The sequence below is a fragment of the Mauremys mutica genome, chromosome 6 (assembly GCF_020497125.1).
Source record: "Mauremys mutica isolate MM-2020 ecotype Southern chromosome 6, ASM2049712v1, whole genome shotgun sequence".
Taxonomy (NCBI): Eukaryota; Metazoa; Chordata; order Testudines; family Geoemydidae; genus Mauremys; species Mauremys mutica.
The window spans coordinates 34,247,368-34,275,238 of record NC_059077.1 but is presented as its reverse complement, the minus strand read 5'-3'; the positions used below and the strand labels follow the sequence as shown (position 1 = coordinate 34,275,238).

Below are 27,871 nucleotides of genomic sequence, written 5' to 3'. Positions count from 1 at the left end.
ATAATTTTCGCTATGAAAGTCAATCTTGGATAAAACATAACACTATGCAAGATCTAGTACAATAGGAAATATTTTAAGGGGGAAATCTACATATATCTGTATAGATCTACATTATTGAAGTATGAAATCATATCAATGTATTTATGCTTATGAATTATACTGTTGGAACCTCAGAAGGAAAAATAAAGCGCTAAAAAGGAAAATGAACAAAATAAACCTGTACAAATAATTTAAGCATTGGCACTGCCAAATTATCTCCAGTAGCGAACAAACCATATAACAAGACCACAGTGGTTTAAGAATTAGTGAGACTATAAAAAAAGATTTTAAACAACGCCACTGAAATAAACTGCATATTGTACAGATGAAACTGACATGGTAGTAAATGCAAAGACTGGTGATCAAATTTTGTTCTTCTTTCTCAAAGCTTGAAAGTCAACCATTGCTGTCACAGTATACTTGCAATCTAATAAAGATCAAACAAACTGTAATGGGTTTTATAAACAATACTTGTGATGCTATGCACTGAGACAATATTCTGTAAATCCAGTTTATTTTCCATGTAGATCCAGTCAGTATAATCAATTTTTCTGCATGTGAATAATTTATCAAAATGTTTATTTCCCCACAAAAATCTTTGTTTACATCCACTCTGAGAATCCTGGACCTTGCAGCACCCAAATAAAGCTCTTGATTTTAAGTCAGTTCTATAAATCTGGAACTGTAGCAATAGTCTTTTTGCTGTAACAATAATTGAACTATTAATGGCTAAAGAGCAATTATGTTTGGAAAAAGTGGAACAGTACAACAGCTCAATTCAGGAAAACGAAGTTTTAGTGCACTTTGCTCGTTTTAGCCAACATGCTACATTGCCCATTTTTTTTTTCTTGCGTACAAAGTAGACTTGAGGATTTCCATTGTAAGAAAGAAATGACTCAGCAAGCAAAACACTGTCAAGTTGCCCCTTTTTGTTAAAGACCTGGACGTTTTAAGACAGAAGCTTTGCAAAACATTATACAATTTTTGTTTTTATTATTAAATGAGAAAATCTCATTTGTTACATTGTCACATTGCTAGTCAGAGAAATGCTGCAGTGACGAAGAAAGTCGACGCTGGATCAACCAAAGTCCTCATTCTACAACATTGATTTACAAAGTAATTATAGTAATGTTCACAGCCCAACACAACATTCCTTGTTTTCTTCATAGAGAAGTCCCAAAATTCTTCTTCTAATGGGGTATTTTTCTACATAAATTATAGATTGGGGGGTGGGAGGTTTGAACAATTCACCCCCAAACCTGCATGAGATCACACAAGCTTCTAAAGCTGTTAGAGAATTCTTCACACATCATCATCATCTGATGTGTCACTGCTGCTTGTCTCTGTATCCTCATTCTCAATAGTGGGTTTGAAAGTGCTGTTTTTCCAGGGGCTAAATTTAAAGTCACAGATGAGGCCATTTTTTAGAATGCCATTTTTTCGAAGGCCATTTTTTCGTAACTGAAATGTAAAAACGAACATTTAGTGAGCTTAAAATTGACAGCAGTAATGATTTGCACTAAAATATTGTTTTTTGTACATCAACAACTATGCCACTCATAGGACAGTTCATATGTATAATGTGATAAGACAACACAAAGAAATAGATTTTTTTCCATGTTAATTAGGATCATATACTAAAAATGAGGGAAAAAAACCTGTCAGTGTCAGAATTGTTTCTTCATCCCTCTTCCTTGGAAATCACAGGACAAAGGTTTCCAGAAGCCAAAGAAAACCCAGATTTTAGAAAATTATGCAACTGAAAAAAAGCATGCAGGTAAGAACCCCCCCCCCCAGTCAGATTGAGATGAAGGAATTGGAGAGTCTATAGAGACTGTGCAGCTCCATCACTGGTAGCAATGAAAGGAAATTAAACAGTTTCACTGCAAGTCCTAGATGTAAGCTTATCTTTTATAAACAGAAATTTGATGCAGCATGAATTTTCAAGGCTCACTCCCCTAGCCTTTTAAAGGCAGGAGGGGAGGATTTTTAGAGCCCTGCAAATCTGCAGATATCTGCTGATCATTTTTGCAGGTTAAATGCCAATACACTACTAGATTCAAGGGGGGGGGGAGAAGAGGAGGAGGAGAGGAGATGTTAAGTGCCAAAACCCTATAAGAGACACAAGGTGGGTGAGATCATATCTTTAATTGGACCAATTTCTTGGGGGGGGGGGGGGGGGGGGGGGGGGAGGGGGGGGGAGAAGAGAGAGCGAGCTTATGTCTCTCACCAACAGACGTTTGTGCATAAAAGATTATCTCATCCACCTTCTCTTTCTAATAGCCTGGGGCCAATATGGGACAACACTAGTGCACCTGTAAAGCCATCCAGATTTCTGAACTTCCCTTCATATTGCAGAACACAATATATTTATAATATGTACCTGTTCCAGAGTCATCTTGAGCTACCCAGTTCACTCAATGTCACAATCCAGTTTTGACAATCCCTCAATTGTGTTTTTGGAAACACAAAGTGTAAACAAATAGAAAATGTAATGCTTGGTAGTTTTTAGTAAGTATCACCTGTTCACTAATGACTTGGAATTCCCTCATCTCATCCTCTGTTAGTGGAGCACAGGTTTCATCATTTTCACTGTCTTCCTGCCAACCCATCTCCTTTAACAACCTTTTAAAAAAAAAAAAGAGAGAGAGAGAGAATATTGTGACATTTATATCAAACATTCAAAATTCTGCTTTTAGAACATTGCTTAAATAGATACGTGTCTTCAGAATTTGAGAGCAATCAACAATAACCAGTTGCAAAAGATACATACTTCATTATGTTTTTGACACAGTGGAAGTTTGTTGCTTTTATTTTATTTCACCTATGCACACAGGTTGAAACATGAGCTTGTCCTTCAGAGTTATTCTGATTCTTCAGTAAATGCCTATATTTGTAACTTTGGGAATTAACCAAACATGCCTAAATGCTAAAGGTGAAGCTTTCAACAGATTTCAAAAAATGTGTCCACAACACCTGATACTTGCACATGCCAAGTGTGTAGTTAGGCATGTCACTACCGGATTTACACATGCAAAGAAACTGCTAACTAGGAGGCCCATTGAAGAAATACCCATAAAAATCTACTTTAAACAATGACAGACCACCACCAAGTCTCATACCATCCTGAGTGAGGAGGCAAGGACATAATGTTTACATAACAGACAGCATCCTTGTTTCTGACCACTCACAGAATAAACCATTTGATTTATTTTCTAGGGCTGACAAGAATGCTCTATCAGTCTAAAAATGAACTGAGGGTTTATTTAGCTCCCAGTTTCTCTCCAGAAGTATGGCAACAAAGAAAAACAAACAGACTAGAAGCAAAAGACCAAGAGAGAGATGGAAGCTGGACCACAGGCAGAAAGTTAGAATGCTGGTGTACAGTCCGTCTTAAAACAGACAATGTGTTAGCAATAAGGACCTGAAGCTCATTAAACTATTGCCATTAGCAAGGAGATTTAAGATATCTGGGACAACTGTCGATGGGCTCAAAATAGCAGATGCACTAATTTGTTAAGACCAAATTCAGATTCCATGCTTGAGCTAGTAACATTACCAGATGGTGGAACATACAGCTTTATAACAGGATAACCAAAGCGTAGTTTTCCAGTTCTGGAAAACGTTATAGATCTACAAGGACTAATGAACTCACGTTGGGTCTGCTTGTATCACTCAGAGGCTTTACCCTGCCCCAACTTTTAATACCTTATGGGATCACTGTGTTAGAGAAGGTGGCATACAAGAATTGTTCCTTGAAGGGAAACAATGAGAAGGATCACCCCCTCACCCCACCCCACCCGCAAATGAAACCTAGTCCATAGGGCTCTGTCCAAACATTAAAAAGTCAAACAATTAGGTTTTTAGAAGTACAACCCAAGAGAAGTTATATTTTAAACCAATTAACTATGAACTCAATATCAGAGCATTAGTTTTATCCATATATTTAAGTTACTTAAGTTTATATCAGTCATGAATAGGACCCTACCAAATTCACGTCCTTGAAAAACGCATCACAAACAGTGAAATCTGGTCTTGTGTGTGCTTTTACCATATAGTAAACAGATTTCACAGGGGAGACCAGCATTTTTCAAATTGGGGGTCCTGACCCAAAAGGGAGTGGCAGGGGATCGCAAAGTTATTTTAGGGGGGGTTGCGGTATTTCCACCCTTACTGCTGCGTTGCCTTCAAAGCTCTGAAGGCAGCACCCCACCAGTAGCAGTGAGGAAGTAAGGATGGCAATACCATACCATGCCACCCTTACGTCTGAACTGCTGCTGCGGTGCCTCTGCCTTCAAAGATGGGTTCCCGGTCAGCAGCCGCCACTCTCCAGCTGCCCAGCTCTGTTTGAAGGCAGCACCACCACCAGCAGCAGCACAGAGGTAAGGTAACAATACTGCAATCTACCCCCTACAACAACCTTGCAACCTCCCTCCTCCCACACACAACTCGTTTTTGGATCCGGATCTCTACAATTACACCACCATGAAATTTCAGATTTAAATAGATGAAATCATGAAATTTATTATTTTTAAAATCTTATGACTGTGACATTGACCAAAATGGACCATGAATTTGGCAGGGACATGAATTCAGGAAAAGATGCTCAACAGCCACCACAAGCATCGATATAAAGTACATACCTATGCTCTGCCTCAAGTGAACTTGAAAGGACATCTGTCTGAGGGAAAGTTGAAGACCGAATGATCTGTTGAGAAATCACTGAAGCATTTCCATTCTCCTGAGGAATTTCATTTTCAAAGTTTCTGTTTATGTCCCTCTCATGATGAGAATTGTTGCTGTTATGCAAATTAAATGAGTCATCCTGTTAAAAAAGTGCATTAAATATACATTATATACAATCCAAAGGAGACATTATCCACAAAGTACTACTCTGACAAACTGCCATTTTTCTGGGATTGTGTAACATTTGAAATTAGCTTTAAATGGCGAAACTCACCATCAATTCACAAAATATCTTTGTTCATACTTCTAAATATATTTAAAATTAGAGGTAGTGGATTGCCCGCAGCAGGGGAAAAGGGAAGTTAGTTACCTTATTGTAACTACACTTCTTTGAGATGTGTGGTGCCTGTCTGGATTCCACAATGGGTAGGTATGCAATCCACAAACCTGAGACTGAAGATTTCTTGCAATCAGGGTCCGTTGGTTGATGCCTGTGACTCAGCTCGCCTCCTGTTCCACATGATGTGGATTGACTGCATATCCAGTTCCTTCTCTACCATGAATCTCATGATCCAACACAGAGGGGAAGGGATGGGGACAGGGACCACAGCTCTTGAAGAATGCATTACAATAAGGTAAATAAACTTCCCTTTCTTCAAGTGCTGGTCCCTATGCGTATTCCACTGTGGGTAACTGACAAACAGTACTCAGAGGAGGAGGGTGTGAGAATGCTAGTATAGCTGCATGTGGAACTGCTGTGCTAAATTATGCATGTCTCGTGAATGTATGGATGAAACTACACACAGCTGCCCGGCAAATATCAAGCAGGAACACCTCTTGAAGTGATGCTACTGAGGCTGCCTGTTGCCTTGTACAGCAGTAGTCCCCAAACTTTCTCAGTTGCATCCCCCTTACCCGGTCTGCGCCTGTACCATCAGAGTAGGTGTCAATGGTAGTTCCTTATGGGGCTCTGATGGTATTGCTGGTAAACAAGTCGCCAACCTGATTGTTTTTGACAGTACCAGCAGTTCCCAGTACTTTTGAGTCCCAGTGTCGTTTTAATTGGTACTACAGTTGGTGCTGTAGTTGGTGCAGAGGCTGGTACCGAAGGACCCTTGCCCCATGTGCCTTCTGATCTGCCCATAAGGCTTGGGGAGAAGAGGAGGTCGTAGATTCTTGTGGCTTGGGCACACTTGGCCACAACTTGGAAAGGGCTGGGGATGGATTTCCCCTCCTAGAACAGGGGTGGAGAAACTTTCTGGCCTGAGGGCCACATCGGGTTTCCAAAATTGTACGGAGGGCCGGTTAGCAGAAGATGCACCTCCCCAAACAGCCAGGCGTGGCCCGGCCCTGCCCCCTATCCAACCTCTCCTGCTTCTCGCCCCCCCCGACAGTCTATGACAGCTCCCAGAACCCCCGCCCCTGACTGCCCCCCGACACCCATCCAACCCCTCCTCTCATTCCTGACTGCCCAGGACCCCTGCCCCATCCAACCACCCCTAATCCCTGACTGCTCCCGGGACCCCTGCCCCTGACTGCACCCCACCGCCCCATCCAATCCCTCCTCTCATTCCTGACCCCCCCCGACCCTCTGCCCGACTGTCCCCCGCCGCCCCATACAACCCCCCACCTTCCTGACTGCCCCCTGGGGACCCCTGCCACCATTCAACACCTGTTTCCTGCCCTCTGATTGCCCTAACCCCTATCCACACCCCCGCCCCCTGACCACCACCCCAAACTCCCCTGCCCCCACTCCCTGACCCCTTACCGCACTGCCTGGAGCACCAGTGGCTGGCGGCACTACAGCCGCGCTGCCCAGAGCACCAGGACAGGCAGCCATGCCACCACGCAGCACAGAACACCGGGTCAGGCCCCGGCTCTGAAGCTGCGCTGCTCCAGGTACTTGCAGCCCCGCCGCCCAGAGCACTGCGTAGGCAGCGGAACGAGCTGAGGCCGCGGGGGAGGGGGAACAGCAGGGGAAGGGCCAAGGGCAAGCCTCCCAGGCCAGAAGCTCAGAGGCCGGGCAGGAGGGTCCCACGGGCAAGATGTGGCCCGCGGGCCATAGTTCATCCACCTCTGTCCTAGAAGGTCTAAGAGGGGGATCTGCTTTTAAGTTTGAGAGAGTGCTCTTTATTCTCATGACAGGGCCCACACAAAGGTCTTTTCCTCTGACCCTTTCTGCTCTGAAGTCAGACAGTGCTAGGCAGCATGCTCCCCAATGACTCTGGCCAAAGAACAGTGGGTCTCCCTTGCACAAGTCTGACTGGGGCCTCATTGCATGCTCCACAATGTGCTTCTGAAACTGAAGTTCTCGTGCCTGCCACATTCAGCTGGGAAAAAAGCAGCTGGTACTGCGCTCAGTAGAGATATGAGCTTCTCCAAGGTAGAAGCAGTCTGGTGGTTGTCGCTGACCCAAAGTGAGTCACAGCAGGAGATGCAGTTTTTGAAGCTCGGTATTCTGGACATAATTTAAGTCACATGCCGGGAAACAGATGGTTCCCTGGGGTGGGGATTCTAACTAAGTAACCAGGGAACGATCAGAAAACTAAAAAAACAAATATAACTGAATATTTATAGGAAGACGACAAAGGATCAGCTCCGGACAATAGACTCTGGTCACGTGGCAGTAAGAAGGAACTAGAGAGAGACAGTCCATCCACCATGCCCCTTATGCCTTCTGTGGGACACAAGGAGAGCAGGGGTGCAGGCTCAGCCCAACACTCACTGCTAGCAAGAATTTTCCGGTTTAGGCACATGGAGCTTATGTATACTCACAGTGGAATACAAATATGGATCAGCACTCAAAGTAGTACCTAGAGTTCAGCCACAGATCAGGTACCACGGGAGGCAACAACAATGCAAGCTCCCCTTCCTCTCCACTCTGCCAGTGTCTTTCAAACCTGCCCTGGATGAATCATTTCTATAGGTAAGGGAGGGTAACTCAGAACACATGTTTATTCAGTCTTCAATCTCTGTTGAAACTACCAACAAAAACTGCTTATGCTTGAGATATGGCCAAATATCAGTTGGGAACTATTTGAAACAACAGCATCCCAAATTTAAGGGATGGGACATATTATACTGGGACTTTTATGGGACATATTATACTGGGGCTTAAACACCAAACCAAGACTCCCCCTACCAAAGCTGTCTGTCACAAGAGTGGAAAAGCCTGATTTAATTACTCCAGTTTTGAAGTACTGTATAAATTTACAGGTGCTGTGATTTTTTTAATTAAAAAGCAAACATCAGAACAGGGCAGCTTTCCCTCTTTCCTTCACCAACAATCTCCAAATCAGTCTCTCAGAGGAGATCTGCAGCAATCAACAGGCATGTCTGGCCTCATCCACCTCAAATCTCAGTTGCCAAACCCACTCCCACTCCTATCCTGAAGAATTCTCCACTTCCTAACCAACATATTGGAACCCACGAGCTCAGGCACAAAGCAAAACACCAGCCTCAGAAATGGCATTGCTTCCTTTTGCCTGAACCATAGTCCAGTACCGGCCTAGAAGAAGTCTTTCCCCTGCTGCTTATCAGGAGAGTATGCAGGCCACGTTCTTCCCCACCTGTCTCTGCTACTCAGTAACTTTTAAGCCACTTCTCTGAGCCCACTACGAACAGTCCCTTTTGCAACCAATTTACCAGACTCCTTAATCAGTGGGATTGGGTGACGGAGCATGGATCACTTGATGATAACCTGTTTGTTTCATTCTCTTTGGGGCACCTGGCATTGGCCACTGTCAGAGGACAGGATACTGGGCTTGATGGACCTTTGGTCTGACCCAGTATGGCCGTTCTTATGTTCTTATGACAGTGGTTCAATACCTGAGCAGATAGGGACATTAAAAGATAATTCATCTTTCCCTAATATTAAATAGGCCTGGGATCCTGACCTCATTACTGTTTTACACTTTATATTTCTAGAAATTCTGTCATGGCAAGTTATTTTTTGCAGTCGTAAGTGTTCAGGGAAAGTGAAACATAGTCTTGTTACAACCAAATAAAACAATGTGTGGTTTGAGATGTATTACAACTATATCTGCAACAGCTGGTGAACCGAAGTACCTTCTCTTCCCCAACATGATTCTCATCTTCATGTTCCTCTTCAACTCTATCCTGTTTCAATGCCTTTAAGAATTCACTCTTCTTATCAGTGCGCATTCTTGTCAATTTTGTTAATCGAGGCTGATTAAGTTTGTCAACAGGGGATGAAGAATTTGACCGATTACACTAATGCGGGGGGGGGAAAAGTAAGAACACTGAAAAATTGGCAAGTTAAAGACAAATTTACTGGATAGGACACAAGACAAAAGTTCCTTTTACTGATCAAGAATTAAAAATTTAGACCTGCTATAGTTTCACCTGCATCTAGAGTCCAGAACTGACTTAGTATGCTTACATAATAAAGAGGGGAGTTTATTCAAATTCCCCACTACCCATGGGTAGTGGATGTATTCTGTGTGCACCCACTGAAAAGTCAGATTTGGAAGGTATTCGAGTATTGCCTCAAAGGCGGTACTTTGGGAATTGTATCACACCATCAGCAATTTTTATATTCAACATTCTCAGACATAACATCTTCTAAACCATCCACCTCTCCCCTTCCAAACCCACAAAACAGGTTGGCAGGTATTGCCAATGCTTGAGGTATACAACACTGGTAAAGTTTAAATATTAAATATGTAAATACTTATCTCAGATTAAATCTTTTACTGGCCTAACTTTTGCTTGTGAGAGAGACAAGTTTTAAAGCTTAAACAGAGCTCTTCTTCAGGTCTGAAGACAGTCCGGACAAATCTGACACAAAGCTCTGTGTAAACTCAAAAGCTTGTCTCTCACCACCAGAAGTTAGTCCAGTAAAAGATATTACCTCACCCATCTTGCCTTTAATACCCTGGGACCAAAATGGCTACAACACTGCATAGAATAGTCTTCACTTACAGTATATAGCAGGTTACTCAGATTAATACCTCGAAATTTTAAAGGGATCTGATGCAAAAAAAAGCCACTATACCTCTTTCACGGAATTCTGTGATACACTAAAAGCCTTGGCAGCTGATTTGAAAGCATTAAAGTTGCCAATACCATATGAAGACTCATGAGGGAATGGAGTCCCAAGTTTATTCTCTTTTGTTTGGCTTTTCCACTGTGCAGGCTAAACGAAAAATGAAACCATCATCATCAACTAACATCTGCTTATTCAGAAAAAGTAACATGAATAAAAACACACACGGTCATTCTATAAGACAGTACAAAAACTATTTTCTTGTTGAAAAAGAACAGTTACTTACCTTTTCGTAAGTGTTGTTCTTTGAGATGTGTTGTTCACGTCCATTCCACATTAGGTGTGCATGCGCCGCATGCATGAGCGTGAGAAACTTTTCCCCTTAACAGCTCCCAGCGGGGCCCCCACCAGAGTGGCGCCACTGCGCCGTGCATATATACCCCCGCTGATCCAACCCCCTCCAGTTCCTTCTTGCTCTGACTCCGACAGAGGGGTAGGAGGCGAAATGGACGTGAACACATCTCTAAGAACAACAGTTATGAAAAGGTAAGTAATCATTCTCTCTTCAAGTGCTTGTTCACATCCATTCCACATTAGGTGAATCACAAGCTTACCTTTGGAGGAGGGTAGGAGTCATGAAACAATTGATCGGAGGACCACCCTGCCAAATGCCGCGCCCTCCCATGTCTGCTGGTTGACCGCATAGTGAGTCATAAAGATGTGCACCGATGACCAGATGGCCGCCCTGCTGATCTCCTGGATCGGGACCTGTGCCAGGAAGGCCGCAGAAACTGCCTGTGCTCTGGTCAAGTGGGCCATGACCGCCGGAGCTGGACACCAGCGAGGTCATAACACACCCGAATGCAGTCCGTAATCCACGACGAGATTCGCTGCGCCGACACCGGAAGACCTCGCATCCTCTCAGCTACAGCCACGAACAGCTGTGTGGATTTACGAAAGGGCTTGGTGTGCTCCAAATAGAATGTCCGCTGGGCATTGGCAACTAGGGTGTGCAAGCTGCGGTGACTCAGGTCCGCATGGGGTTGGGGAAAAACACTGGCAGACAAATGTCTTGGCCCAGATGGAATTGTGAGACCACCTTTGGGAGGAACTTAGGGTATGAGCGGAGCTGCACCTTGTCCTTGTGAAATACAGTGTATGGTGGCTCCGAGGTGAAAGCCCTCAGCTGAGATACCTTTCTGGCCGAGGTGATGGCCACCAGGAATGCCACTTTCCAGGGAAGTTGGAGAAGGGAGCAGGTAGTCAGGGGCTTGAATGGGGGGCCCATGAGCTTAGAAAGGACTAAGTTGAGATTCTATGGAGGGACTGGGAGGCGTGAGTAAGGGAACACCCTTTCCAGACCTTTGAGGAAACACCTCACCATTGGGTGGGAGAAAACCGAGCTACTTGAAAACCCTGGGTGGAAGGCGGAGATAGCCGCCAGTTGCACCTTAATCAAGGACGGGGCCAGCCCTTGCTGCTTGAGGTGCAGTAGGTATTCTAGAATGGCTGGCACTGCACCTGTTGTGGCCTGCACCAGCACAAGAACCTCTTCCACTTGTCCAAGTAGGTCGCTCTGGTAGAGGGCGTCCTACTACCAAGAAGAACCTGCTGCACAGGAAGGGAGCGCTGGCTCTCCAAAGCATTTAACGACACCGCTTCCATGCCGTCAGATACAGCGATTGCAGGTTGGGGTGGAGAAGCCGGCCTCCGTCCTGCGTAATGAGGTTCTGGTGTAGGGGTAGGGTTACCGGAACCTCCACTGACAGCTCCAGGAGCATGGTGAACCAGTGCTGGTGGGCCCAGGCTGGGGCGATGAGAATGATCAACGCCCTGTCCCTGTGCACCTTAAGCAATACTTTGTGCACCAGAGGGATCGGGGGAAAGGCATATTTCAATTCCCTTCCCCACGGGATTGCAAATGCGTCGGCTATTGAGCCTGGGCTGCGACCCCGGAACGAGCAGAATTGCGAGCACTGGGCGTTGCTCTTGGTAACGAACAGGTCCACCCAGGGAAACCCCCACTTTCGGAAGAGCGAAAGCATGACATCCACTCTGAGCGTCCACTCGTGCATGCAGTAGGACCTGCTGAGGTGGTCCGCCAGCTCGTTTTGCTCCCCCGGGAGATTCACCGCCTTGAGGTGAATGGCATGGGCTAAGCAGAAGTTCCAGAGAAGGAGAGCCTCATGGCAGAGCGGGGAGGAATGGGCTCCGCCCTGCTTTATGTAAAACATGGCGGTTGTGTTGTCTGTCAGAATATGGTCATGCTGTGACCACTCAGAGTGACGTGAAAGGTCTGGCATGCTAAACAAACCACCCTGAACTCCTTCACGTTGATATGGAGCGATTGCTCCGCCCCTGACCACATGCCCTGAGTCCTGGGGTCCCCCAGGTGAGCCCCCCATCCGAGGCCTGGCGCATCTGTTACCAGCGTTAAGTCTAGCTGTTGTGCAGCAAAGAGGATGCCTTCGCAAACCACAGTCTGGGACTGTCACCACATCAGGGAGTACAGCACGTCCCCCGGGGCTGTCACTATCAAGTCTAGGGGGTCCCTGCCCGGGCGGTATACACGGGCAAGCCAAGCCTGCTGAGTCCTGAGTCTCAGTCTGGCATGCTTGGCCACATGTGTGCAAGGGCCACGGCGGTGCCATCAATCTGTGCCTGCGAGAGGTTGACGATCGGCTTCTTGCTGATCAGGAGCGGGACCGTTACCACTGCTCTCTGGACTGGGACCGGGACCAGTGCCTTCTGGGAGCCCTCGGTGACTCCCGGCTCGTCTCCTCTCGGTGCCGGTCTCAGGGGGGCACCGGGGAGCGCCATGTGTCCTGCACTACCCCCATGCATTGACTCGCCTCCAGTACCGAGACTTCCCTCTGAGTCAAGGGTAACTGGGAGTCCAGACTCAGAGCTCGACCAAGACAGTGTCCTCAAAGGGCGCACCACTGCCGGCTTTCCCTTCGATGGCACCCTGGGTCCGAGTGCTGAAGGCTTCTCCCTGGCCGGGAGCGGGCTTGCTGCCAACAATCCGATGAGGTCTTTTGCAGCCTCAAAGGTGTCAGGCGTGGAGGGCTGATCTATTACGCCCTCAAGCCCTTCATCTGCAGAGTTCACTTATGGCTGGACTCGGTTGAACTTGTGGCGCCTGTGCCACCGGTGCTGAAGTCAGTGCAGTGTCCATCCCGCTCTTCCTGGTACCTGAGGCATGATATTGCGCCAGTCTCCTTTGCGGGGAGCGTCCGTGCCCCTCTTTTGGTTTTGCCTTGGGCCGCACCGGGGAGGATGAGCGGTGCCAGGGCCTACTTTGGCTTCTTGAGGCCGACGGCTTGTGGTGCTTGGCTGGTACCGGGTCTCTTGACGACTCCAGGGCACTCCGCACCGAGGAGGCTGGGGCTGGCGTCGGGCATTCCAAGCCCAACGGCTGCAGCACGGCCTCCATCAACAACTGCTTTAAACAAAAGTCTCTCTTTCTTTGTTCTCGGCTTAAAGGCCTTGCAAATCTTACACTTCTCTGGTGAGCTTCCCCCAGGCAACGTAGACAGGAGTCGTGGGGGTCACTAACCGACATAGGCTTGTGGCACATGCGGCCTTAAATTCTTGGGCTTGCGGCATGCCCCACAGCCCAGGGCAGTGCTGGAATCCTCCAAGCACCTAATCTATTAAGTGTCCAACAACAATGAAATGCTAACTAACTGGTAACTGATAACAGCTATGCAACTCTTAAGGCTGAGAGCAAGAGGTTGTTCCAACGCCACCACAGATGGTAAGAAGGAACTGGTGGGGGTCAGGCCAGCAGGGGCATATATACACAGCGCAGTGGCGCCACTCTGGCGGGGGCCCTGCCAGCCCGCCGGGAGCCGCTAAGGGAAAAAAATTCCGACGCTCGTGCACATGGTGCGCGCACACCTAATGTGGAATGGATGTGAACAAGCACTTAAATCAAATGTAAACTATTCTTCATGAATTATTTGGCGCTTCTTATATCAGAACAAAGTATTGTTATCTAAACAGACAAAATTAAATTCAAAAGCTGTGTGCAATATTTTGTATATCAAGCACAGCAATATTAAAGAAATCATTTTCAATAACTCAAAATATTTTTCACCTTCAAATAACTAACTCCATTACATACAAAGCATGTAAATTCCTGAAGTGAGGTAAGAATGAACCTAACAGAGGCATGGCTTCATTAAAAAAAAAAAAAAAAAAAAAAAAAAAGACAAAAATGGCACTGGTGTTCTATGTTTATTTTCAATTACTTCAATAACAAATAGGCTCAGGTTTTTTTAAATTTTATTCTACTGCCAGCCCTGCAAATTCAGGTTGAGCTCTGAGAGTCAAGCTGCATTATTTCAGTCAAACCTTACCAAGAGTACTGCAGACCAAATTACGCCCTAAGTAATTCCTGTGCAGACCCTTTATCTTCACTCTTAACTCATTCAAGGCAATGCACATTAGAAGAAATAAACTGACCTACTCATCACACTGGTGGATTCTAAATTTAACCAGAACCACCCCGGGGAGTGTCTTTATGGACAAACTTGATTAAAGCCTGTACTGCATGCATGGGGGGCAAAGGAAAATGTTAGTATGTATTAAAGGATTGGATAGAAAAATACTGAAAATATATTCACATTACACAAATCAATTGTGTCCCTTCAACTTTCACCTGGAATACACTGTTTGGTTCTTATCATCCTACCTCAAAAAGATGTAGCAGAAATAGGAAGGGTCTAAATACAGTTCAGAAAAATGTTCAGTTACTGTTTAAGTATGGTTATACTTAAACATGGTAATGCTACATGAAGCAGTACTCCTCCCAGATATGAGACAAGTGCATCAAAAGTTTGCGCACATTTCACAGATGACGTATTCATATTTCCAATAGAGTTCAAACTTACCTTTGCAGGTGGAGTAGCAGGTTTAGGGACTAATCCTTTATAAACACTTGTACCAGTTCCATTCTTAACTGGCTGTGAATGAAGACCTCCTACTACAGGGAATCCAGATATTTGTAAATCTTTTGTACTACCCTTTTTAATGACCAGCATTCTTGGAGATCTAGATTTTGGATTCAGAGGATATTCTATATAGAAACAAAAGCAACATAAAATAAATCAGAGAATGAGCCTTCTCCCTAATGTTTCAGGATACAAAATGTTGGTGGCAGTGTGGTCCAGGGCAAAGAGGCCAGGGAATCAGAAACTGATGAGTTCAATCTCAGATCTGCCAATAACTCATGTGGTGTGGGGCAAGTAAAATAACAGTTCTGACTCTCAGCTGCCATACCTACAATACCCTACTTACATCACATTTTTTGTGAGAATTAAAACTTGTGAATTGTTATTTACATACACAATTATTAATGCTCTTGAGAAACAGTGCTAAATGTTTACAAACATTTTCTTCCTTTGGGTACATTACTTTGCTAATTCAAAACCAGAGACAGTGTTTGATTTTGGTAATTTGACATGAATGTTCATATGAAAGCTATATAGCTGCTGAGAGAAGACTTTTTCCTGCTTATTTTATCAACAACTGGCCAGGGCTAATTAGTCTTGCACTTGCTCCTAAATGATGGCTCATAGCCTAAACTAGAGGAACAACTCTCCCACATGAACAGAAGAAATATGGCACCCTTGAGCTCTAGAGCAATAAGTGTGTCTCTCACTCATTTCCTGTTTCAAGTTTGTTATTTCACCTCAACATGCCTCAGTTGTGGAAAGTATAATAAAATGCACTATTTGCATTTACCATCTACTTAAGGGGTGAGACATTTTATTTGAAAGACAATACTTTTAAGGTCATTAACCACGTTTGCTTAGAGACATGGCATTTCTCTATAAAATGCAACTCAAATAAATGTACATAACTAAGACATTCACACACCAATTAAGTCTTTTGCACTGAGGCATTCTGCTAGATCTCTTTCATTAAAAGATATTGGATAGACTATTTTCAACTCTAAAGTCACTACTCCATTTCTATTAGAGAAGCTAATTTAGGGCTCATCTACATGGAGACGTTAGCACAGAATAATCAAGGGTATGAATTTAAAGCCCAACAGCTATTCCAAACTGGCTCCCTGATGATGCTAAATTGCAAACTGGCGCTCTTAGTGCCGATTAAGTGTCCACATGGAAAGTTAGAGTCGCATCAGCAAAACCAGTTTATATGTAATACACTAGCAAAGGCTGTCTAAAAGTAAAATCATTATGCTGTTCCTTTTATTGTTGGTAAGTGTTAGCAAATTAAGTATACTATTTGTTATACAGTAGTTGAATATTTTGTTCTTGTAGAATTTAATTTTATGTGAACTCATTCAGAGCATGGAATAAGCTCTTGTGCTGTATTTACAAAGTGAAATAAAATGGAACAAAAATTATATTCCATTTTGATCCAGACTTTAATATGCAATACATCTACATGAACTACAATATCTTCCAATTGTCTTGCAAGTTAGTTTTCTCTTAATTTAAAGGCTATTCTTATTCCAATTTAAGATTTCCAAGTATACTTTAAGTTTGCAATTGCAAGGCTGTAATGAAGTATGAAATATGCTATTTCCCTCTAAAATCAATTAACGCACTGCAACAGCAAGTTATCATTGTAGTTTACGCTCGTGTGTTTGGCAAATTAAACTATTTCTTGCCTTTCTTGTGAAGATCAATCTGACTGTAGCCTAACACTCTGGAAAGCTCATTCTTCAAATCTAACTGAACTGTTTCCTGTTCCATTCATGCTAATAAGTTTGCAAGGATCTAGCAGTAGCTATATAAGAGAGGGTGGCCAAACTGTGATTCACAAGCCACATGTGGCTTTTTTACCGTTAAAGTGAGTCTCATGGAGCCCTCCTTCCTCCCCCGCCAGCCTCCCCCTAGACTGGAGAGGGAGGCTCAGGTACTTTGTCTTGCAGCAGGGTAGGGGCTGCTTCCCAGCCTGGTGGGGGGGGGGGGGGGGAGAGAGAAGAGGAGGAGGGAGTCATCTAGGGGATTCAGCAGGAGTCGGGCTACAGCCCTAAGCCCCAACAGGCCCCTCCTGAGGGGCTGACGGATATGCTGAGCCCTGGTCCCCAGCAGGTGTGCCCCAGCTCTCGAACTTCTGATTGTCAGTATAAGAGCCCAGCTACTCAAAGCCTTTCCTTTCAGGCACCAGAGGCTTTTCCAACTTTCAGCAAGACAAGGGGAGAGGATGCACGCTTCCCCCTGGGCAGCTGTCTTGGCTATCTCGTAGGCCTCCTGCCAGATCCCCACAGAGGAACTTCCCTCAAAGTCTTACCTCTAACATCTTTCAAGACTGATCCAGAAACATTCTTTTATAAGATCTCCAGTTGGCAGTCACACAACACTTGGTCAACTAACCCCTCTTCATCATGTGCCCTGCCTGGAGACCAAATCCTAGCAACCCCTTGACCAAAAGGTGCCTTGCAGATGTACTGACCATGCCTGTGCTTACAAACCAATGTTCTGTTACATAATTATAGGCAAAAAGCATGGTTTTCATAAAGGAAAAGTAAACAATTTTAGTAAGGCCCAGAGTCCTTTTGACTTCAAATTACGTGTTTGTAACAAACAAACTAGTATTGTTCTATCCAAAAAACAAAACAAAACAAAAAAAAACCTGCACACCTCTTTCCATGTTATTTAAAACAATCATCTCCAAACCTTTACTATATTTTCTATCCAAACAATCAAAAACACTTACCCCATACACCTGCTGCTAAAGATTTATTCTGGTTTGGTTCTCTCTCATATTCAGGATTCAGAGAGGGCTGAAAGGAAAGGATTTTTTAAATTATTGCTTAGTTGGTTCATATTTCAAGACTGATTATGAATGAAATTTAGTATTGGAAAATTGTATTAAAATTCATTTCAAATGTGAGATTCTTTGTCAAAGGAAATCAGTTCTTAAATAGACAGGACTGAGGACAGACCCAGTTTTGTTTCTGAAACAGACCAATACTTTAGCTGAATGTAAATTACTGTATTTTCCTCTGGTGCCTAACCCCAATCCAATATCATGTCCTTCATAATGGGCTTCTCACACACTGCAATCAATGCCATTTTGTGGACTGTCCAGAAAAAAAAAAAAAGAGGAGAATGGTGTTGATCATCCAGAAAAGAAAGGCTCAAATCCTCCTACATCCTGCAATTTCCAGGTTTCACAACTTCCACAGCCTGGGTTTCTACATGGCAGAAAGGCTACTTATTCTACTTCCAGTTTCTGAAAAGAAAGTTGTGTAGAAATTATTATATAGTACTTGCCATGGTAAAGTATTGTAGTGAAGGATTTGGAACAGACCTATATCCCAAAAACCATAATCTATAAACAAATTAAATGGAGTACTATACACAATAGTACAATTACAATAATAAAAGGAGGCAAGAATAGAAACAAGTTAATGGATAAACCACCAATGCTCTCTTACCTATGGAAAGAGTGATCTCTGTATAAGATGAGCTGTAACTGGTGAAATCTCATGAAGTAGCTTGCATAATAGACAAAATGGCACTTGAAGAATCAATCAAACCTTGTTTATTATAATTACAAGTAACTTACAAAATCCTCAGCCTCAAATTGCTTGGGTTCTTCCTTGTCTTCCTTTTTCCCAGTTTCACTGTCAGGTACATTATTTTCATGCAGCAGTCCTTGGCTTTTTCCAGAGTGGAAAGTGCTGGTACGAGAGCGGGAACCTCCACTATGGTATCCTCCCCCACGATGGTGTATGTTTTCTGTCCCATTCCTGCCTTGTGAACGCCAACCATTTTTCTCTTTTCTCCCAAAATGTCCTTAGATTTTTAAATTAAAAAAAAATGTAATTACAAGCAGTTTTGAAAGAATTTCTACATTGCAAAATTGATACAGAAAGTTAAAAATCACGAATGAACCAAATAACATTCTATGCTCATTCTGGATCCGATAGTATAGTGAGTTTCTTTTCACTCATACAGGCAGTAGAGTAGGATCTCTACCCTGTACTAAGGAGAAGAGCTCAGTTTCAGAGCAAGACAGAAAATAGATGGCCCCAAAGGAGCTTGGTCTGACAATTAAATATTGTCAGGCCCCTTTCCTGTTTGCTCATGTATATGTTGCTGTCACCAGCATACACTAGCTGGGTATTAATACTGCTCCTTTTCAAAGAGCAATACAGTGCACCCAGTGGCACACTACTCTAACCAACCCTAGGCCACCTACCTGCCCTGAAAGAATTGCTCTTGTACCACATACCCCTTACACTGCTTCCATTCTCCATGCCTCCACTGTCCTAGAGATTCAGCCTTCCAACGCTAAAGCATTCAGTGTTTGCATATTAAGAAAGGACAATGTCTATAGGTAAAAATACTCCTGAGGAAATTCTTTGACAAAAAAATTAAAATTCTGAACACAATATTTTAAAATTCTGCAAATTTTATTTGTCAAATAAAGGTGGAGGCTCCAGCATGGCATTGGAGAGCACAGGCCACTGGCTACACAGAAATGGGAGATCACTGTGCAGCTCCCCTCTGGGACATGGACTCAGTGGTGAGGCTGCACCCAACCCTGACACAACACAAGGACTGGACCTGCCCCAGAAACACTCTAGGGCCCTGCCCCTCCATGCCAAGTGCACCAAGTGTGGGCAAGCAGGCTCAGCAAGACAGGATCCAGGTGTGGAGGGGCTTAGCGTGTGGAAGATCCGGGTGTGGGTTGATAGGGTTCTGTGTGGGGCAACCTGGGTGCGGGTGGCTCAGTGGGGGATTCGGGTATGGGGGGGATCTGGATGCACAGGGGCTTGTTGGGGGTTCTAGGTGCAACAATAATGGGACTCTGCAGGAGGGTCCAGGTGAAAGGGGTTGGGGCTCTGCATGGAGGTTGGGGGGATGGGGAGAAAGAGCTTGGCAGAGGGGTCTGGGAGTGGGGGTCTCAGTGCGGGGGTCCAGATGCTGGGGAAGTGGGGTGGGGATCCAGGGTCAGCTGGTTAGGGCTCGGTGGCGAAGGGATCCGGGTTGCTCATTGTGAAAGGTTCTGAGTGCGGGGGGAGTGGGGCTCGGCAGGAGGGGGTCTGGATGCAAGGGGGTTGGCAGCTCCCTCTATAGGGATCCCTCCCCCTGCAGCTGAGGAACAATGGGTGCAGGAAGCACGGGGGGGGGAGGGGGTTTGCAGAGTTTCCTACAGCCAGGGGAGAAACCTGGGGGTGAGTCTGACATGGCCCCTGATGCCATGCTGGGGAAGAGGAAGTCCCAGCCCAGCCAGGACTAGCAGCTGAGCCTGGTGCAGGGTAGGAGCCACCAGCCAGGTCTTCCCCAGCCCCACCCCCTGCCCCACAGTGATTTACCTCTCTCACAGCTGCCCTGGGCACCCAAAGCATACTGCTGGGTAGGGTCACATGACCACTCTTGTGGCTTCCCTTCACTTCCATGTCAAAGTCAAATCTGAGGGGGACAAATGCTGCACATGTGCAATGGCACAGAATTTCCCCAGTAGTAAAAGACATTAAAGCGCTACAAAAAAGCTTACACACAGCACTGACTGAGATGTTATTTAGAAACAAAATTATACCTCCATTAGGACGTCCAATACTAGGATCAAACCCATCTGAAGAGTTGTGTCGTCTGCGGTTTGCTTCATAACGATTCTCTGTCCATGATAAATTTTCAGAATGCTTTTCAAAATTCAGTGATGACTGGAAATGAGCACAAAGAGTATATTAATGAACATAAGAACAGCCATACTGGGTCAGACCAAAGGTCCATCTAGCCCAGCAGCCTGTCTTCCAACAGTGGCCAATGCCAGGTGCTTCAGAGGGAACAAACAGAACAGGTAATCATCAAGTGATCCATCCCCTCTTGCCCATTCCCAGCTTTTGGCAAACAAAGGCTAGAGACACCATCCCTGCCCATCCTGGCTAATAGCCATTAATTGGCCTATTGAACTTATCCAGTTCCTTTTTGAACCCTGGAGTACTTGTGGCACCTTATCCCTGGTCTACACTACGTGTTTAAGGTTGAATTTAGCAGTGTTAGATCGATTTAACCCTGCACCCGTCCACATGACAGAGCCCTTTAAGTCGACAAAAATGGCTTAAAATCCATTTATGTACTCCTCCCTGACGAGGGAATTAGCGCTGAAATTGACATCGCCAGGTCGAATTTGGTGTAGTGTGGATGCAATTCGATGGTACTGACCTCCAGGAGCTATCCCAGAGTTCTCCATTGTGACCACTCTGGACAGCACTTTGATCTCAGATGCACTAGCCAGGTACACAGGAAACGCCCCTGGAACTTTTGAATTTAATTTCCTGTTTGGCCAGCATGGCAAACTCAGCAGCACTGGTGACCATGCTGTCGCTCCAGAATGTTTCTACGCTCCCCCTATCATCTCCATCCCTGAGGTTATCACAGATTAGAAGGCGAAAAAACCGCACTCGCAATGACATGTTTTCTGAGCTCATGCAGTCCTCCCACACTGATAGGGCACAGCGTAATGCATGGAGGCATTCAGTGGCAGAGGCCAGGAAAGAAGTTCTGTGTTTGCTTAACGGCAAAAGTATCATGCCTTGCTAGCGATCCTGCCCGAGCCAGGTTGCTGTGTCACATGCACTACGCGCTGTGTCAGCCTTGGCAGGGGCATGACCGCTTTGTGAGTGGGAAGACCATAGATATAGACATTGCATTAGGTAGCTTCTGTAGCTAGAGAAAACATTCCTGTGCGTTCAGCAAAGTCTGCGGCAAAAAAAAAAGAGAAGCCCCATAGTGTAGTGGTTATGTTCACCTAACACACGAAACATCCCCGGTTCGAAACCGGGCGGAAACAGGTCACTGTTCCTTTTTCTGACTCCCCTCCTGCATTTTTAGTCTTAGAACAGACCGCGCTGTGAAATTTTACTTTGAATTATATCAATTATGAGTTAAATAATATAAAAGCTCTCTCTAAAGAGTCCCGGGTTCCTTACCCTTTCAGCTGCTCTGAAAAATTAACATTTTTGTTAGGGGTGGGGGAAAATTTTCATGAAGCCTTTTATAGGGACTAAATGCTATATAGGACTCTGAAATAATCTTAACGTGGCCCATAGAGTGCAATTCTTCATTCTGGATTTCTCATTCCACAAGTTGAACGGCTCCTTACTACTGTCCAGGCTTCATGAGCCATGGGCGCAAGGGACAGGCTGGGGTAGGTGTGACCGCGTGGTGCTGCCAGCTGGGAGAGCAGCCTGAGGCAGAAGCCTCCAGCTCGCATGATATTCCAGGCAGGACTGAATCTCCATGAGACGAAACGTAAAAAAAAGAGAATGACCTGGAATCACTCCCATTCGGTGCTCTAAGAGAAGGGTAGCCATGTCTGTCCAAGGACCCCGATCAACCTCACCGAGGTCTGCCAGCTGAGTGGGGCTGAGCAGGACCCTGGCTGGCAGGAGCCGGCGGACGGAGCCCCAGACTGGAACCCCAGGCAGGCACTGGGCTGAGTGGGTCCAGCGGACTAGACCCCGGAAAAAAGGTGAGAAACGATTGTCTGCCGTTGCTTTCACAAAAGTGGGGGGGCCTGACTACATGTACCCAAAACCACCCGCGACAAAGTTTTTGCCCCATCAGGGATTGGGAGCTTAACCCAGAATTCAAATGGGCAGCGGAGACTGCAGGAACTGTGGGATAGCTACCCACAGTGCACCACTCTGTAAGTTGATGCTAGCCACGGTAGTGAGGACGCACTCCACCTACTGTGGATATACGCAACAGACTGTATAAAATCGAATTCTAAAATTCTATAAAATCAACCTAATTTTGTAGTGTAGACATACCCTTAGAGACTAACAAATTTATTTGGGCATAAGCTTTCGTGGGCTAAAACCCACTTCATCTGATGCCCTGTTATAGTCTAGGACTTCACAACATCCTCTGGCAATGAGTTCCACAGGTTGACTCAGCATTGTGTGAAAATATACTTTTTTGTTTGTTTTAAATCTGTTAACTATTAATTTCATTTGGTGAGCCCTAGTTCTTGTGTTATGAGGCGTAAATAACACTTCCTTATTTACTTTCTCTACACCAGTCATGATTTTATAGACCTTGATCATATCCCCCCCTTAGTCATCTCTTTTCCAAGCTGAAGAATCCCAGTCTTATTAATCTCACCTCATATGGAAGCGATTCCATACCTCTAATCATTTTTGTTGCCCTTTTCCATACCTTTTCCAATTCCAATATCTGTCTTTGAGATAGGGTGACCACACCTGCATGCAGTATTCAAGATGTGGGCATACCATGCATTTATAGAGGCAATATGATATTTTCTATCTTATTATCTATCCCTTTCCTAATGATTCCCAACATTGTGTTAGTTCTGAATGCCGCTGCACATGGAGTGTATGTTTTCAAAAAACTAAACACAATGACTTCAAGATCTCTTTCTGAGTGATAACAGTTAATTTAGACCCCATCATTTTATATATATAGTTGGGATTATGTTTTCCAGTGTGAATTACTTTGCATTTATCAATATTGAATTTCACCCAATTTTGTGAGAAACAAAAACAGAACAGTCTATTAGGATCCAATAAAACAAGCACTTTTGGTTATGACAAGCAAAAAACAAAAACAAAAAACTTATGGGAAAGTTGACAACAGGAAGTTTCTTTAACCTCTCTCTCAATTCACCATAGGCTATGTATTGTGGCAGATCCCAGATAAACTAGAATAGAGAAGGAGCAAAGATTTTTGATTCCAGTAAAGAGCACTGCTAAACGGCTTTAAATTGAAAGTATTCAAGCAAGCCAAACCAATGCTTTTACTAACACTCATGTGACAGATATGGCAGTTTTCCTGAATATACTTGGGAAATCTTACTGAATTAAGTTTAAGTATCTTTGGGACACATTGTATTAAATGACAGGTTTCAGAGTAGCAGCTGTGTTAGTCTGTATCCGCAAAAACGAACAGGAGTACTTGTGGCACCTTAGAGACTAACAAATTTATTTGAGCATAAGCTTTCGTGGGCTACAGCCCACTTCTTCGGATGCTGTAGCCCACGAGATTTTATACTCAAATAAATTTGTTAGTCTCTAAGGTGCCACAAGTACTCCTGTATTAAATGAATGATTTATGTATTATTGTGGGCCGGGATTGTATGTAATCTCTCAAGGGGGGAGATGTAACAGATGTGAGACCTGGAGGTTCAAAAGGACTGTTCTGAACAATGGACTTTTGGATTAAAAAGTGTTAAGTGGTTTTCCTGGTGAATATCTAGGGGGAGGTGAATGCAAATTCTTCACGTCTGATTATGCAAGAACCTAGCCTATGCAAAATATGCCCTGAGGCGTGGCCCATTGTCTGCTAATCACCTGCTACATGAGGCCCAGATCAAACTCCCAAACTGTATAAAGGAAAGACTGAACTATTCATGGCTGTTCTGAGTCTGAGACAGCTATGGACTTGTAAGCATGGGGGAAACCCAGTGGTGCGTTTTGGAAGACTAACACCTACCCGAGCCCAAGGTTGGAATTCGGGGTGATCTCTGGTAAGCTTTTTAGCATGTGCATAGGTTCTTTCCTATGTTTTCTCTGTAATGCTTTCACCTTAAGAATAAATGTGCTTACTCAGGAAGAGCTGTGTGGTAACGTGAGACTGCTGGCAATTACGCTGTTCGTAGTCTTCGGAGAGAAAGTAAAGCACAGACATTGACCTGTTTAGGCAGTCTGGCTTGCTGAGGATATCACAGCTTAGTCAAGCAACTGTGCAGCCAGGAAAAACCTTGGTCAAGAGGGAGAGACAAGCGGGTCTGTGCCCAAGAGAGAACAGCTGCAGCCAAAACCCTAGAAGTGGGCTCCCTTGGTTGACCACAGAGGGGGAATACAGGTACCATTGGCCAGACCTGAGACAGCTCATTCCTCAACAGAATGAGTAGGAGTACGCATTACATCATTTATCTTTGCTACTACTTCTACGTAGCTATGCTGCTGCTTTGATTGGCTGATTTAACATGACAGCATTTTGCTAACATGGCCTCCTAAAAATAAAGGACATTTTTTTAAAAATTAAGTATTCAGAAACAGCAAAAAAAAAATTATTTTCCCCTTGACATTCAGTGGTTCAATCCATTATCTGTGGACCTAAAACTTCTTATGCATCTAACAGAATGCAACCACAGTGTTAGGGGGTGGGCAGGTATACACTTTTTGCAATAAAAAAAAAAAAGTAAGTAAAAAGAGAAGTTTTCATATACCACAGATACTTGGAAAGTCAGGTTAAGGAACATTTGTGTACATTTTTAAAACACGTTATGGGAGCAGCACAAAACCCACTAAATGATTATGATAGGTTTGCCATGCATTGTTAATGCCATGTATTAGAAGTTTAGCACCTACACAGACTGCACAGAAAAATTGTAGGTTTTTAATTTTGCTCACTCATTTTTACAAGACATTAATTTCTGATAAACTATAATAAGTGGCAGCGTGACATCTCAGGGGCATAAAGAAGTGTCAGTGAGGAAATTTCAAAGTTATTTTTATTTCGTGCTAGACACTAAGAGTGAGACACTGAAAGCAGTAGCACTGTTTTTTAAATAAATGTTTATGGCAGTCTAATGTGTTAAAGTGAAATAGACAAAACATCCAACACAGAGGAGGCAGTTAAATTACTTTTTAGAACTTCATATAAAATGCAACCCATTAAAGGGTGCCTGAACAAGGTTGCCATGTCTCTTTATACCACCACAGGCACTTATTTCTTCATGCAAGGTGTTATACAAGAGAACGCTGGCAGAATTTTTCTACAAATTCCAGCTAGTATAGGAAAGGTGAAACTACCCTCCCTCCCCTCCTGGGAGGAAAAAAGAGTGGGGGGAAAAAAGGAGGGTGGAGCCACTGGTTTGTTATTGGAAGGTGGAAAGGATCAGTTCCACTAAGACTCCACTTCCTCATTTGAGAGGAGACAATCTGATTAGCTAAATTCCCTCTAAGCAAGGGGTTCTCAAACTGGGGGTTGGGACTCTTCAGGGGGTCACAAGGTTCTTACATGGGGGGGTCGCGAGCTGTCAGCCTCCACCCCAAACCCCACTTTGCCTCCAGCATTTATAATGGTGTTACAGTGTTTTTAATTTATAAGGTGGGGTCACACTCAGAGGCTATGTGAAAGGGGTAACCAGTACAAAAGTTTGAGAACCACTGCTCTAAGCTGTGCGGCCGTGCAGCAGCCTATTAAGTGCCACGCAGGCGCTCAGGGCTGTGGCAGAAAGAGATGCCTCTCCCCCAGCCCCAGAACTGCCACTGCAGGGAGAGGCGCCCCTTCCCCGGCCCCAGCCCCAGCCCAGGGGGGAGGAGTGCCCCTCCCACAACCTCAACCTGGCCCCAGGCCCAGACTTGCCACAGCCAGGGGAGGGGCACCTCTCCCCCCGGCCATGGCAGCTCCCCATCTGGCCTGGAACATGGCTTTAAGCAGGGGTGGAGACATCGTCATGGAATTCTTGGGAGAGGGACTACAGCTGAGAGAAATCGGACTTCGTGTCCCCCTGGAAATCCCAATATTGGACCTTTTTTCCTGTCCCAAATGGAAGGAGCAGGAGGGAGTGCAGGCTGCCACTCGCTCTGCAGAGGCTCCAGCCAGCATTGGTGGGAGGCAGTGCTGCTCCACGCTGCTCTTGAGAGGGGCAGTAGCTGACAGGCCTGGCCCAGCCCTAGGTTGCAGAGTGTCAGTGGAGTAGCGCAGGCACCGCAGTGCCTTCAGGTTGCACTTTCCAGCCCTGTTCTGTGAACGGTCACTAATAAGGGCTCGATCCTGCAAACTCTCACCACAGCACAGCGCACAGCCACTGACCCCAAGGGGGCTGCATATCTGGAAGCACATGGACGTGGGTAGGGCTCAGGTGATGCCCAGGTTTGTGCTGGCCCATTGCATAGAACAGAATCTCACTCTGTCTGATGGTGGCTGTAGAAGCTACTTGCAATGCTCCCAACAGTGATCCAAGAGTGGGAGCAACAACCTCAGGCGCCCCTCCCCCGGCCCCAACCCAGTCCCAGCCTGGACCTGCCGCAGCTGGGGGGGGAGGTGCCTCTCCCCCCCAGCCCAGGTGCTGCTGCGGGCAGAGAGAGAGAGAGATGGGGGGAATTCTCTCTCTGCACCATAGCCCCAGGGAAGCCTGCACCCCAATCCTCTCAACCCCTGCCCCACCCCAGAGCCCAAACCCCCAGCTGGACCCCTCACCCGCCTGCATCCCAACCCTCTGCCCCAGCCCTGGGCCCCTCATCCTGGCCCCACCAAAGAGCCTGCACCCTCAGCCCCCAGTACCCCAACCCTCTGCCCCAGCCCTGAGCCCCTTCCCACACTCCAAACCCCTCAGCTCCACCCTACCACATGAATTTTGTTATGTGCACCAATATGGAAGTGATGTTCCATTTGGGGCCACCTCTTTGGACACTGTACTTTAAACCTCCAAAATCATGTCTCCCTAGGCACACTCTTGCATGTATATAACTGTCATGCCTCATCTGGAGTAGTGTGTCCAGTTTTGGGCCCCACACTACAAGAAGGATGTGGAAAAATTGGAAAGAGTCCAGCGGAGAGCAACAAAAACGATCAGGGGGCTGGGGAACATGACTTAAGAGGAGAGGCTGAGGGAACTGGGATTGTTTAGTCTGCAGAAGAGAAGAACGAGGGGGGATTTGATTGCTGCTTTCAACTACCTGAAAGGGAGCTCCCAAGAGGATGGATCTAGACTGTTCTCAATGGTACCAGATGACAGAACAAGGAGTAATGGTCTCAAGTTGTAGGGGGGGGGGGGAGAGGAGAGGGTTTAGGTTGGATATTAGGAAGAACTTTTTCACTAGGAGGGTGGTGAAGCACTGGAATGGGTTACCTAGGGAGGTGGTGGAATCTCCTTCCTTAGGCCTGGTCTACCCTTCAGGATGGGGGCAGGGGGGAAGGAAATCGATCTAAGTTACGCAACTTCCGCTACGTGAATAACGTAGCTGAAGTCGACGTACTTACTGCGGTGAAGACACCATGGTGAGTCGATCTGAGTCGACTGCAGCCACTCCCATCCTCTGCCTGCGCCTCTCGCCGAGCTGGAGGACAGGAGTCGACAGGAGAGCGCTCAGGGATCAATTTATCGCATCTACACTAGACGTGATAAATCAATCCCTGCTGGATCGATCTCTGCCCGCCATTCCGG

The 27,871-nt window shown here is 45.3% G+C and overlaps 1 protein-coding gene across 5 annotated transcripts in view; it reads right to left on the bottom strand.

Moving 5' to 3' along the window:
• Positions 1–539: 539 nt before the first annotated feature.
• Positions 540–27,871, bottom strand: part of GPBP1 (GC-rich promoter binding protein 1) — a 63,007-nt gene continuing 35,675 nt past the window's right edge. For 4 of the 5 annotated variants that reach the window (XM_045021229.1, XM_045021231.1, XM_045021230.1 and 1 more), the window contains 9 exons: positions 20,270–20,393; positions 18,290–18,519; positions 17,435–17,501; positions 14,632–14,816; positions 9,743–9,883; positions 8,794–8,958; positions 4,683–4,864; positions 2,562–2,664; positions 540–1,500 (listed from right to left, as the gene is read on the bottom strand). In XM_045021229.1, the coding sequence (XP_044877164.1) occupies positions 1,342–1,500; positions 2,562–2,664; positions 4,683–4,864; positions 8,794–8,958; positions 9,743–9,883; positions 14,632–14,816; positions 17,435–17,501; positions 18,290–18,519; positions 20,270–20,393 (1,356 nt within the window). In that variant the 3' untranslated portion in view covers positions 540–1,341. The remainder of the gene's footprint in view (positions 1,501–2,561; positions 2,665–4,682; positions 4,865–8,793; positions 8,959–9,742; positions 9,884–14,631; positions 14,817–17,434; positions 17,502–18,289; positions 18,520–20,269; positions 20,394–27,871) is intronic. The other variant, XM_045021234.1, reaches the window with a different exon arrangement.